At 43.7% G+C, this 13,597-nt stretch overlaps 1 protein-coding gene across 2 annotated transcripts in view; it reads left to right on the top strand.

The window, feature by feature from the left end:
• Positions 1–13,597, top strand: part of TRPC3 (transient receptor potential cation channel subfamily C member 3) — a 423,006-nt gene that overhangs the window by 408,103 nt on the left and 1,306 nt on the right. For both annotated transcript variants that reach the window (XM_063920258.1, XM_063920259.1), the window contains exons 9-11: positions 2,831–3,040; positions 10,198–10,281; positions 10,439–10,514. In XM_063920258.1, coding sequence (XP_063776328.1) covers positions 2,831–3,040; positions 10,198–10,281; positions 10,439–10,514 — 370 coding nt within the window. The remainder of the gene's footprint in view (positions 1–2,830; positions 3,041–10,197; positions 10,282–10,438; positions 10,515–13,597) is intronic.

Below are 13,597 nucleotides of genomic sequence, written 5' to 3'. Positions count from 1 at the left end.
ATCACTCTTGCATCTGTCCCTGTATACCTGTGCAAAGTAAGCTGAACAGTACTACCAAATACTGTAGGTTTTCCATTAAGCCTCTGCAGTTCTATTCATAAAAGAGGCTCTATTCTAATCGAGATTTTCCCATTTTTATGTTCTTGTTTTGCATGCACATCACAACCAGACCCTTCCCCAACTTTTCCCTTGAACCATATGAACCATCCTGCGTAGGATGCATTTCAATGAACACACATAACATAATGAACTAACGTGAGTAGTGCATTGACCAATAATACAGATGATTAACATGTGGCAATCTGTAGTTTATATATATGTATTCCAATCCACACATCAAATAATAATAATAATAATAGATAAGAAAAATAGCGTCCCACATTCAGTGCAATGATATTCTGCAGTTTTTCATACACACAGAATAAAAACATGCTGAGAATTACACTCTTTATACAGAAACAGTGGTGTTGTGCAAGTGTTCTTACCTTCCTGATGTGTCTATTTCTCAGCCCTGCTCCTCAAGCTTACTGCCTAGCAGGGCTGCCTCCAGTAATTGTGGGGTCCGGGACTGGCATATGGTCAAGGCCCCCGCCCACACCCGTCATGATTCCCATGGGGAGAGGGAGGAAGTGAGACCAAGTGGTAGATTTATTAAGCCTGGGAAAGGGATAAAGAAGTGATAAGTGGAAGGTGATAACGCACCAGCCAATCAGCTCCTAACTGTCAAAGTCGTAATGATTGGCTGGTGCGTTATCACCTACCACTGATCACTTCTCTAGGCTTACTACATCTGCCCCCAAGTGTGAGAGAATAAAGATACGGAATAGAGGGAAACGGTAGGGCAAAACAGAAGGAAGAGGCGGGAGAGAGAGGAGGAATAGAGCGAAAGCAAGAGTTGGCATAGGAGGAGATGGGAGAGAGACAGGAGGAATCGGGGCAGATGGGAGAGAGACAGAGAATGAATAGGGTGAGACAGGAGAGAGAGAGAAGCAACAGGATTGTAATGGGAGGGAGAGAGAGAGAGGGAGAATGAATAGGTGGAAATGTAAGAGAGGGAGGGGGAGAGAAAGAGAGAGAGAGAAGGAATATGGGGAATTGGAGAGAGAGTGAGAGAAATTGTGCTGCTGTGCAGTGTAATGTGAATTGGGGATACTATTGCATGACTATGCCCCTTTCTTTTTGAGACCACACCCCTTTTTTTGCGACAAGCGCCTGCGGCGCATGCAGTCCCTTTATTTAGAGGCCGCCGGGGAGTGGGGGTGTGAGTTCCACCACCTCTCTAGGACCATTTTAAGCACTGGCAAAAAGTATTTTTTAACATGCAGTAAAGTCTCACCACTTCTTCCCCAACTCTCCCCTTGAACCGTATGATCCCAGCCTCCGTCTTTCTGTCATGTTCAGTATGTGAAAATGGAAGGAAAGGTGTGGGTCGAGGGGAGAGTGGGGACCGCTTAATTGTCATATATCCTCCTACCTTTCTATTGCTACATATTTCCCCACCAATCTGCCTTTGCCTCAAGCCACCCCCTTATCTCACCCCAAGGCTAGAGTTAGAAAAGATCTGATCTTCATAGCTGCTTCCATTGCTGCTGCTCCATATGGGAAGAATCTCAGTACATAGTGCTGGTGACTGCAACTGATGGTGTCATACTCACCTTGCACGCATTGTGGAGCAGCAGCATGAGCACCATTGTTGCATGGGTGTAGCTTACCCTACACAAACACGAAGCAGCACAAAATATGGTCTTACTGTCCCGCCAGAATTACAGTAGTTTGTGGACTGTGCTGCTCTCTCCCACCTGTTCTTACAGCTTTGAATACCTGCTGATGATTGGCTCCAACAATTTTGCTACTTGGCCGGATCCTGGAACTTTGAGGACTTATTTGGAAAAGGTGTTTACCATTCACCGCCAGGACATCTGTACAACAAGTGAAATCCCACGTTCTCCTTCCCCTCCATCAGCCCTGACATTACATTAAAACACTCACTTTTAATGAATACAACTATTTCCTTCCAACCTGAACAAATATTAAGTCTTTAGCATTTCTTGTGCAACCTTGTAATTGTGGTTTGAATGTATGAATTGGAGTAAATGATTCAGTGCGAGCGTTATTATGTTCACTATGCATGATTTCTTGGTGGATAAGTGTATGTCAGTTTAGTAATTGTACTGAACATGGTGATACAGTTGATTGCTTTGTCATTGAGACAATCAAGGTTGTCCAGCAAATCTTAATTTATATAAGATTCTGATGTAAGGAGGTGTTAAAGCTAACACAGAAAATTGGTAATCTGTTATTGTCTACTATATGTTCTTGTCTCTTGGTTCTCATACTTCCAATGGAGAAACTTGGGGGTTATTCAGACTTGTTATCAAAGTAAAAAAGTTAGTGATTGAGCAAAACCATGTGCACTGAGGGGTGGGGGGGGGGGGGGGGGGGGGGGGGAGATGTAATGTGCAGAGAGAGTTAGATTTGGGTGGGTTATTTTGTTTCTGTGCGTGGTAAGTACTGGCTGCTTAATTTTTACACTGCAATTTAGATTTTAGAACACACCCCACCCAAATCTACCTCTCTCTGCACGTTACATTTGCCCCATCCACAGTGCAACATGGTTTTCCCCAATTGATAACCTTTTTACGTTGCTAACAACTCTCCATAACCCCCTTGTTTGGAAACTGATGCTGTTAGTGATCAAAATAAAGTTTCACTTCATGGGTAAAAAAAAAAAAAAATCAAACGGGGCTGATTGTTTCTTCCATTGCAAATGGAGTCATTACAGCCAAGCAGCGAATAAGAAAAGAAATCCTTATGTCTCCTCTGTGTCCAGGATGATAGCGATGTGGAATGGAAATTTGCTCGATCTAAGTTATGGTTATCATATTTTGATGATGGAAAAACATTGCCTCCTCCATTCAGCGTTGTTCCAACTCCAAAATCCTTTGTGTATCTCATTCTGAGAATCTTCAACCTCTCAAAATGTAGAACAAGAAAGTTACAGAAAGACATTGAAATAGGAATGGGTGACTCTAAATCCAGGGTAAGCCATACTACTAACCTGCAATGTTTAGTTTTATAATGCTGTATTATGTGTCGCTTCTGCAGAATAACAAGTGTGCATGATGGCTTCTGTTGCCTGATTAATAAACGCTGCCTGTTAAATGCAGGCAAAATCTATTCTCTTTTCAATTGCTAAATTCTAACCAGTAATTTATCATGATCCACTTATTCATCACCAAAGATCTTTGATCTCCATATACTGCTTGAGTACTGCCTTTAATAGGTCATTTTTAAAAGTCACTTTTATGCTTAGATCTGCACATTATTGGGGCCACTCAGAGGAGTCCTGCTAAAGTGTATAAAGTGGCACCTGGACAAAACATATTGAAATACAAGAGGGGCAAATGCAAATATATTTTGTTTGTGCATGGGGGAAAATACTGTCTGGTTCTGCATATAACACACAGATGGTTTTGCCAAGGTACAAATGTGCATTATCTAGGTGAATTTATTCCTAACTCAAGTGGGCCTCTGAATTTATAATGTGTTCTTTACAACAAATGTGCAGTTTCATGTAAATTACCAGTATTTAAATGTAGATTTTACTGCATCAGATATATCTATAATACAAACATCACGTGAGGCCCCTTATTTTTAAAAAAAATTCTCCCGTGCATGAAATCTTAAGGGGGAAGCCAATTGGGCGCAAAAAAACCTTGAGCACCTCACTCCCAATTTTGGATTTACGCGGGTATGCACACCCACGGTACTCACCGTATCTAATTTTAAAACATGCACGTGGGTTTTTTGCTTTGAAGGCCCTGCAGTGTTGGGGGGGGGGGGGGGAATAGTTTGATATTTACTAGTCCGGTGATCTCTGCAGCTCCCAGTCGTCTCCCCTCCATTTTTCCTTTGCAGAGGTGGATGCTGGGAGGGGGCTGCTGGGAGCTGAGATGGCTGCTAGGAGATAAAAGGCCCGATTCAGACCTGATCGTAGATGAGCGTAACATCACACACCTACGATCAAAAACTCTGACATGCTGGGGGACGCCCAGCACAGGGCTAGTCGGCCCTGCATGACAGGCCCACACATGTGCAAAAGCATCGCACAGCGATTTTGCAATTCATCCGATCACTCTTCATGTCATTCTGGAGTATGTGCAAATTGCCATCATAAAAACTGAGGCCCTCATTCCGAGTTGTTCGCTCGCTAGCTGCTTTTAGCAGCATTGCACACGCTAAGCCGCCGCCCTCTGGGAGTGAATCTTAGCATAGCAGAATTGCGAACGAAAGATTCGCAAAATTGCGAATAGAAATTTCTTAGCAGTTTCTGAGTAGCTCGACACTTACTCTGCCACTGCGATCAGTTCAGTCAGTTTCGTTCCTGGTTTGACGTCACAAACACACCCAGCGTTCGCCCAGGCACTCCCCCGTTTCTCCAGCCACTCCCGCGTTTTTCCCAGAAACGGCAGCGTTTTTACACACACACCCATAAAACGGCCAGTTTCCGCCCAGAAACACCCACTTCCTGTCAATCACACTCCGATCACCAGAACGAAGAAAAATCCTCGTAATGCCGTGAGTAAAATACCTAACTTTTGAGTAAAATAACTAAGCGCATGCGCTCTGCGAACATTGCGCATGCGCAGTAAGCGACTAATCGCAATATAGCGAAATTCGGCAACGAGCGAACAACTCGGAATGAGGGCCAGAGTCAGCAAGCTTTGTGAAAACCAATACTTGTGTAATTCTCAAAACTTTTGTCCATGGCTGTAGTCTTATAATTAAATTTGTGTCAGATTTGCACTGTAGGCCTATATGAGATAAGAGTGATGCATGAGTTCAGTACAAAAGACATTGTGGAGTGAAATTCATTTATAATCTGTCAAAAATGTGAAACCCATATTTGTCCTTAAATGCAGTAGCAGACAACCTAGTGCATACTTCATTTACATTATTTAATGACTCGACACCTTTATTCTTTTGTGCTGTAAAACGGTAATGTCTAATGTCAACAGAAACTAAACTACATGGAAAATTAATGACATTATCTTCACATACAAGGTATCTTGGCACATAGTCATATTTTCTTTATGCAGGTCATGGAGGTAGTACTTCATTCATGGCCAAGTAATTAAAACAATTAATTTACTGAAGTACAGGATTTGGTCTGCACTTAATAAATGGATCAGTGTTATTTATAATTAATCACTGTGGTGTCTCTGCACTTTACAAATGATACAGCCACCACTATCATTTTCCTCTTGTGTTTATTTCATTTTCTTTTAAGACAGACACGGGGCCTGATTCAGAGATGGGCGCTATTCAGTAACAGATGCGTCAGTTGTCACTGCTGCTACTGCAAGTTATGTTAATACTGCAGGATGCGTCTTGCGTAAATAGCCACACACCCTGCCAGTGCCTGTGATCCGCTGCTGCATCAGTAGACGCAGTATCAGACAGAGGCAAGTTTAGACCTCATTGGGTCCCCTTCCTCAAACAATCTATAGCACTATACCCTAACCCATATCGCTAAACTAACCCTAATACCCTAACCCAAACCGCTACACCAAACCTAATACCACATCTGTAATACCCTAACCCAAACCCCTAAACTAACCCTAATACCCTAACCCAAACTGTTACACCAAACCTAATACCCTATCTGTAATACCCTAACCCTAACCCCTAAACTAACCCTAATACCCTAACCCAAACTGTTACACCAAACCTAATACCACATCTGTAATACCCTAACCCAAACCCCTAAACTAACCCTAATACCCTAACCCAAACTGTTACACCAAACCTAATACCCTATCTGTAATATCCTAACCAAACCCCTAAACTAACCCTATTACCCCAGTCCAAACCACTTTACCAACGCTAATACCCTATCCATAATACCCTAACCCAAACCCTAAAACGAGCCATAATACCCTAACCCAAACCACTACAGCAACCCTAATACCCTATCCGTAATACCCTAACCCAGTCGTTCTCAAACTGTGTGCCTAGGTACCCTGGGGTGCCTCAGGGCACTTACAGGCGTGCCTTGGATTGATGGTCCAGGACATATTCAAATTATTTATGGCCAGTCATAAATTATGTGAACAAACAGGAGCAAATCTTGCCCCTCACCACACAGTTGAGCCTAAGGATGACTTACTGTATAAACACAATTTACTAAATTTAATATTTCTTTCTCAATTTCTCCATAAGAACATTTTGGCCTAGGGGGTGCAGTGAAAAAACAATTCTGATACTCTAGGGTGCCGTTATTCAAAAACGTTTGGGAACCTCTGCCCTAACCCAAACCCCTAAACTAACCTTAATACCCAAACTGAAACTGATACTTTAACCCTAATACACTCAGTAGGGTTCCTTATTCACTTTACGCCACACATTAGTACCCCTTATACACATTTTTCCACACAGTAGTACTCCATATACACTTTACGCCACACAGTAGTACTCCTTATACATATTACGACACACAGTAGTGTCCCTTAAACATGCCACCGTGCCCCTTACACATTACACCCACAGAGTAGTAGTGATCCTTACACATTATGCCCACACAGTAGTGTGCACCTTACATATTATACCCACACAGTACTAATGCTCCTTACACATTATGCCCACACAGTACTGTGCCCCTTACATATTATGCCCACAATGACATAATGGCAAATTCATCCTTGACTAGCTGACCATAATGGTCATAAAGTACCTGTGGCTGCCTGCAATATTAAAGTACCTGTGAGTCAGTCTGTGTGATCCGATTTCTCCTCCTGACTTACACTCACTCTGACCCGACAGTGTCTGTCCACAGTCCCTGTCCCAGTGCTTGTCCCAGTGCTTGTGCTGGGTGGCCCTGGTGGGCCCTCCCAGCTCCGTTGCTCGGTGTGAAGACTCAGACTGCAGGCAGATCTGCTGCAGAACATCATGACCTGGCGGGATGTCTGCAGCACACACAGTGCTCATAGAAACTTAGAATTTGATGACAGATAACCACATGGCCCATTCACATTGTACAGGCTGCACTGGTCATACATGGGAACTGGGCAATTATCTCACAACAAGCCTAGGTTACATGCCAATCTTCCAACATGAGGACAGTATTTTATCCTTTACATGACCACGCAGTGTATTACAATAGTGCACTGGTAGTAGAATCGCGTACACTGTCCTTATTAACTGGCAAGTACAAAACGGCTCCAGCTTTCATTAACGCAGCGAAGGTGCTAGGAACTGGTGGCATTACAAGGACTTACAAGGACCACCTATACCAGGACTCTCCATACTGCTAGCACTAATACAGCCATGTAAACTGCAACTATTATTTCTATTCAACAACCAAACAAAAATGTATTTTATTTTAGGTGGTAAAAATATGGTATGAAAACAAAAGAGAAAAACTAGGTCATAAGTGTGGTGTGGCCAGGCCCACTGCATAAACTTTTGTACTGTGGCACCATCAAAGGGAAATGTTATTTCTATGCACTTTATGTGGGTTGCATGCATAAAGACGTAGAATGTATGTTGATACTGTACATGTACAGCACTGTGGCTGCTTTGTAGCGCTAAATAAATTAATTAACCCCCATATCAGCAGTGTCCTCAGAGTGGCAGTAATGTATTTGTGACTCTCCGGTTAGGAAGGGGAGGTAGTGATACGGCCAGGACTGTGTTCTTCGATGGGGGTCAGGTCAGATGGAGATGGGGCGGCTTGGTGTCAGACAGGGGCACTATGTGTAATGAGCCATACCCGGACAGGGGCCCCAGGTGGCTAGCATCAGGGGCCGCAACCAACTATTGGTACCAGTGAAAGGGGTCACAACTAGCAAGGGACAGGGGCCCTCACCTTTCAGCGTGCTCCTCTCTACCAGCGCCGTGTGCATCTGTCAGTCAGACAGGAAATCATATGCTCCAAAGTGCTCTTCCCCTCCAGAGCAGCCTCCGGAGAGGCCGTGCGTCGCTGCCATCTTCCAGCAGCAGTGGCACCAGCTTTCGGATGTGCTTCTGCAGCACCAAGAGGTCCGCAATGTTCTGCACTGCGGGTGACACCTCCATATCGGAGATGCTGTCATGTTCCCGGGTCATACATCTCCACCGGGGAGCAGCGAAGGCTGTGGGGCATTGAGGGAGAAAGAGCAGAGACCGTACCAGAGTCTCTGAGTGACAGATTTTTTGAGGGACACATTTTTTGAGGCCCGTCCCCTGGACTTAGGTGGGTGCTTAGGTTGCTTGCAGGAAATCCGGCCCTGGCATTAGATCACTCTGCATGACCATTGGTCATCTGAGTAACCCTCAGGTTACTGCAATGCTTCCTGCTTTCGCCCCCAAACAGTAGCAGTTTGTCAATCAGGCTGCGGCTTAAGGGACACTTCGAGATCACAGAACGAGATCTGCGCAATGTGACACCGGCGCATGTGCTGCTCTTTCACCATCATAGTTGTACGCAAACAACCGGGTTTGCATACAACTCTGAATCAGGGCAAAGGACTGAGATTTTTGGTAATTACCTGCGGTGCCATTTCGGCGCCTGAAAAAGGCCAGATATCTCGATTAATGACCGATGATCTTTATCGCGGTATCCTATTACAGGCCGATTTCATTGGCCAGAAAATGTATCCATGATTGCGCATTATGATTTATGGTTCGATGCCTGAGGCACCCGAAGCATAATACACGATAAGTGCCGGCATCGGGGGAAATAGCCCACTGCATCAGGGCTAATAGGCTAGCCACGGTGATACAATAACCCGTGGTCATTGATAGCGGATAATTGAATACCTCACAAAGTATTATATCAACTATTCTAGGTATTATTATTTTTATTTTACATATCTTGATGGAATATGTTTAATGCGTATTTAAGTTGTGTATGAATACTTAATCATCATTTCCATGGTAACCTATCTACAGAAGTAAACTGCAAATATAGAAGAGACAGCTTTCTCCCTCTAGTCATTTAATAGATCATCTCACTGTATGTTGCTAGTGAGTAATACTGAAGGTTGGTGGTAATGAATCCTTAGTGTACTGTCAGTGATTTGGACAAGAGACAAGCTTTGGATGAAATGAGCCAGCTTGCGTTATATCCATCTCTCTAGGGAAGAACTTTTTTTTTTTTGCTATAAGCTTTGCATAGCTTGTTATTAGCGAAAAAGGAACGGTGGCAGAGGTGATTGGTCCTCTTTAAAGTTTCAGTAGCCATTCAACCACTGAATATAACTGTAAGCTTTTCAGTAAGGGCATTCTGTTTGAGTAGTATGTGTTTAATTAAAGTAGAACTGTAACCAAAAGTAAATACTTCATTTTGGATGGAGTTTAAGTAGTTACAGTATGCTTAAAAACAAAGCCATAAGGCCCATACACACTGGGCGGTTTTGAGCTGAAAGCAGCTCACTTTTGATGTGTTGAGCTGCTTTCAGCTCAAAAGCGCCCAGTGTGTATGTCCCAGCGATGAGCGCTGATGCGCGATCCCGCTTCATCGCTGGCTATGGAAAGCCGCTCACCCCCGCTGACATCGCTGGGCAGGGGGGAAAATAGCTCAGTGTGTATGCACTGAGTGATTTTCAGCCCAGCAATGTCAGTGATCATTACTGTGCATACACGCTGGGCAAAAACGCCCAGTGTCTATGCACCTATACTGCCAGGATCTGAGCTCCTTATAGATTGGCTTAGGATGTGAATAAAGCCCTGTAAAAACTGGGCGACACACTAAACGATATGAATGATAACAATCCTTTTTTAAAAGATCTATTGTTCATATTGACTAGTGTGTATGCCTGAAATATGAACGATGCGCGTACCCGCGGGTTGTTCTCTCTCAGGATTAATCAACTGAACATTTAACTATACTGTTGAGCTGCATGTTCTGGGAGTGCGGGGGAGGACGTCACTGAACTATATCATTCATTGATATCATTCATTGATATTGTTCAGTGTGTATGCACTGGAGATCTCCCCTAATTAGCAATCAGCGATGTAGCGCTGATTGCTAACTAGGGGAGGTCACCCAGTGTGTACCCGGCTAAAGAGTGGCACCAAAAGAGCTTTTTTTTTTAATCCAATTTCATAAACTCCATCCAAAAGTTGTTGTTTTTTTATAGTTTTCAGTGGCGTTATCTTTTACATTTTTCAGAACCTCACTTATGAGTCTAATTAAACTCATATCTTGTCTTACAGTTAAATCTGTTTTCTCAGTCTAATGCCAAGGTTTTTGAGTCTCGCAGTTTCAACAGTATTCTGAATCAGCCGTCTCGCTATCAAGTAAGTTAGTCCTAATAATTTCAATAGAATTGTCACTATAAGTTTACATTACATGAATAAAAAGGCAAACCATTGCAATGCTTATTTTAGGAAGCGCTGACAATATCTTTATTCTCTGGGGTATTCATTTGTTGTGTCTTGTCACTTTTTCTGACAGCAAATAATGAAAAGACTTATAAAAAGATATGTACTGAGAGCACAAGTGGACAAAGAGAATGATGAAGTGAATGAAGGTAAGAAGCTGAAATATAAACAACAATTTACTCTTATGTTCTATATGAATTCTTGAAAATGTACATTTGCTGCCATTACCTCTAATATATGAACACTGAGGGTTATTAAGGTTTGTTAGCAAACCAAAAAAGTTAGCAATTGGGCAAAACCATGTTGCACTGCAGGTTGGGCAGATGTACCATGTGCAGAGAGATTTAGATTTAGGTGGGGTATATTGTTCCTGTGCAGGGTAAATACTGGCTGCTTAATTTCTTCACTACAATTTAGATTTCAGTTTGAACACACCCCACCCAAATCTAACTCTCTCTGCACATGTTACATCTGCCCCACCTGCACTGCACATGGTTTTGCCCATTTCCTAACTTTTTTGGTTTGCTAACAAACCTGAATAAGGCCCTCTGACCACAGGCCTCCCCCTGTAACCACATAGGCATACTTTATGGCTACAGAGAGAATGGGGTATATGTACTAAGGTGTGAGGTGGAGATGTTGTCCATAGCAACCAATCAGATTTCACTTAACATTTATCTAGCTGCTTCTAGAAATAATAGCTAGAATGTGATTGGTTGCTATGGGCAACATCTCCACTTCTAAAAACACTCAGAGCGGGATGTATTAAAATACATCGCCGCCCATCTCAGCGATGCTAATTGCATATGTACTAACATATGCGATTAGCATCGCAATGCGATGACAGGGGCCCCCTGCGATACCTGTGAGAAGGTTTGCAGAGGGTCTCTGTGGGGTCCATCACCTCCCAGTCCCAGGAAGTGACGTGTCCTGGGAGTCCTTGGAGGTGGGGGATCGACAGGCTCTCAGGACACAGGTGGAGGGGGAGGGTTGGCGTGAGCAGCGGATGTGGCGCTGGGCGGCGGGTGTAACGGGTTGTGGAAATAGCCCTTAGGCTTCTATAGGGTATCGCCATAAAAAGATGGCGATACCCTCCGCGACGTGGGCGGACAAGTCTTAGTACATTTTTCCCTTAGTACATCCCGCCCTCATACCTCAGTAAATATACCCCAATGTGTTTATTAAAAAGACATGCTTTAGAAACTTAACATTTACATTATTTAATAACTAATATTGAATTGGGAAGACCACTAATACAGGTCAGGTCCCATAATCAGATAAACAGTAACAAATAATGGGGGTAATTCCAAGTTGATCGCAGCAGGATTTTTGATAGCAATTGGGCAAAACCATGTGCACTGCAGGGGAGGCAGATATAACATGTGCAGAAAGAGTTAGATTTGGATGGGTTATTTTATTTCTGTGCAGGGTAAATACTGGCTGCTTTATTTTTACACTGAAATTTAGATTGTAGATTGAACTCACCACACCCAAATCTAACTCTCTCTGCACATGTTATATCTGCCTCCCCTGCAGTGCACATGGGGGGTCATTCCGAGTTGTTCGCTCGCAAGCTGCTTTTAGCAGCTTTGCACATGCTAAGCCGCCGCCTACTGGGAGTGAATCTTAGCTTATCAAAATTGCGACCGAAAGATTCGCAATATTGCGAAAAGACTTCTCTGTGCAGTTTCTGAGTAGCTCGAGACTTACTCTTCCAGTGCGATCAGTTCAGTGCTTGTCGTTCCTGGTTTGACGTCACAAACACACCCAGCGTTCGCCCAGACACTCCTCCGTTTCTCCAGCCACTCCCGCGTTTTTCCCAGAAACGGTAGCGTTTTTTCACACACTCCCATAAAACGGCCAGTTTCCGCCCAGAAACACCCACTTCCTGTCAATCACATTACGATCACCAGAACGAAGAAAAAACCTTGTAATGCCGTGAGTAAAATACCTAACTGCATAGCAAATTTACTTGGCGCAGTCGCACTGCGGACATTGCGCATGCGCATTAGCGACTAATCGCTCCGTTGCGAGAAAAAAATAACGAGCGAACAACTCAGAATGACCCCCATGGTTTTGCCCAATTGCTAACAAAAATCCTGCTGCGATCAACTTCGAATTACCTCCAACATACAGTACTGTATAATAAAATACAGCCATCAATCATATCAGTACATGTGTATAAAAGGGAATTACATTTCTGAGAGGGAAGGTGGCATGTATAACCATCTTTAACCACTTAGGCGTTAGCACCTGAGCTAACTGCAATGGTACTACTAACAAGACGTGGCCATTGATAAAGCAGCACTAATGTAAAGCCACACCATTGTGTATGGCTGGCTGCAGGGCTGAAAAGTCCTGCACTGCCCTCACGCCGCTCACGCTCACCTTCAGGCCACTGATGATGCTGTAGTCGATGGTCCTGGAACACAGGTTGCATGCAGACGAAAACTCGCACTCCTGGACCCGGCAAGGGAAATGCACTACATCTGAATGACCCCCACTGGGATCAGTCAGGGGTTATCATTGGCACATTTGGACTCAGACTTAGTTACACCTCAATACCGGGCACTGGGGTGCAACTGGAACAAAAACACATCAAGGGAAAGGAGGGGGACACACCCAAAACACAGATTCACTCACTGAACGCACTCTTTTCACTTTGATGGATTATTGGTTTCACTCTCAATATCTGATAAATGCCCATCCACACGGCTGCAATATACTTTTTTCCTAGCGTGTGCCACCCACAACAACCTAGCTACTCATACAGTACATACATATGGGGCCAACTCTAGCTGATCCTGTGGACAATAACAATATAGGCTGGGTGTGTTGCACTCCCTTAACACGCTACTCCTAGACTTCCCCAACATTGCATTTACACAACCAATGTGGTAACAGATACAAAACAATGTAACAGTATGAAATAATCACAAGTGGGTACCTTACCACAACCTACCTTAAATATGGGCCTGACTGCAGGAGAATACAGTGCCGAGGTGATAAGCTTTCCTGTCACAATGCATATCCTATTAGTAGCCTACACCTAATCACCATAGGGACAATGCAGGACTGTGTAGAGACTGGTTCCCTGAGCAACACAGTCCTACTGCCCAACCAGTAACAATGCATCTACAGGGCTTAATGCCCTTCTGCAGGCCTATATGCCAGCCTGATTAGGGAGGGGGTTGCACCTTATTTGGGAGGGAGGAGTATATAGGACCAAGTA

The sequence above is a fragment of the Pseudophryne corroboree genome, chromosome 1 (genome assembly GCF_028390025.1).
Source record: "Pseudophryne corroboree isolate aPseCor3 chromosome 1, aPseCor3.hap2, whole genome shotgun sequence".
In the NCBI taxonomy this organism is placed as follows: domain Eukaryota; kingdom Metazoa; phylum Chordata; class Amphibia; order Anura; family Myobatrachidae; genus Pseudophryne; species Pseudophryne corroboree.
This window is presented reverse-complemented; position numbering and strand designations above follow the sequence as displayed.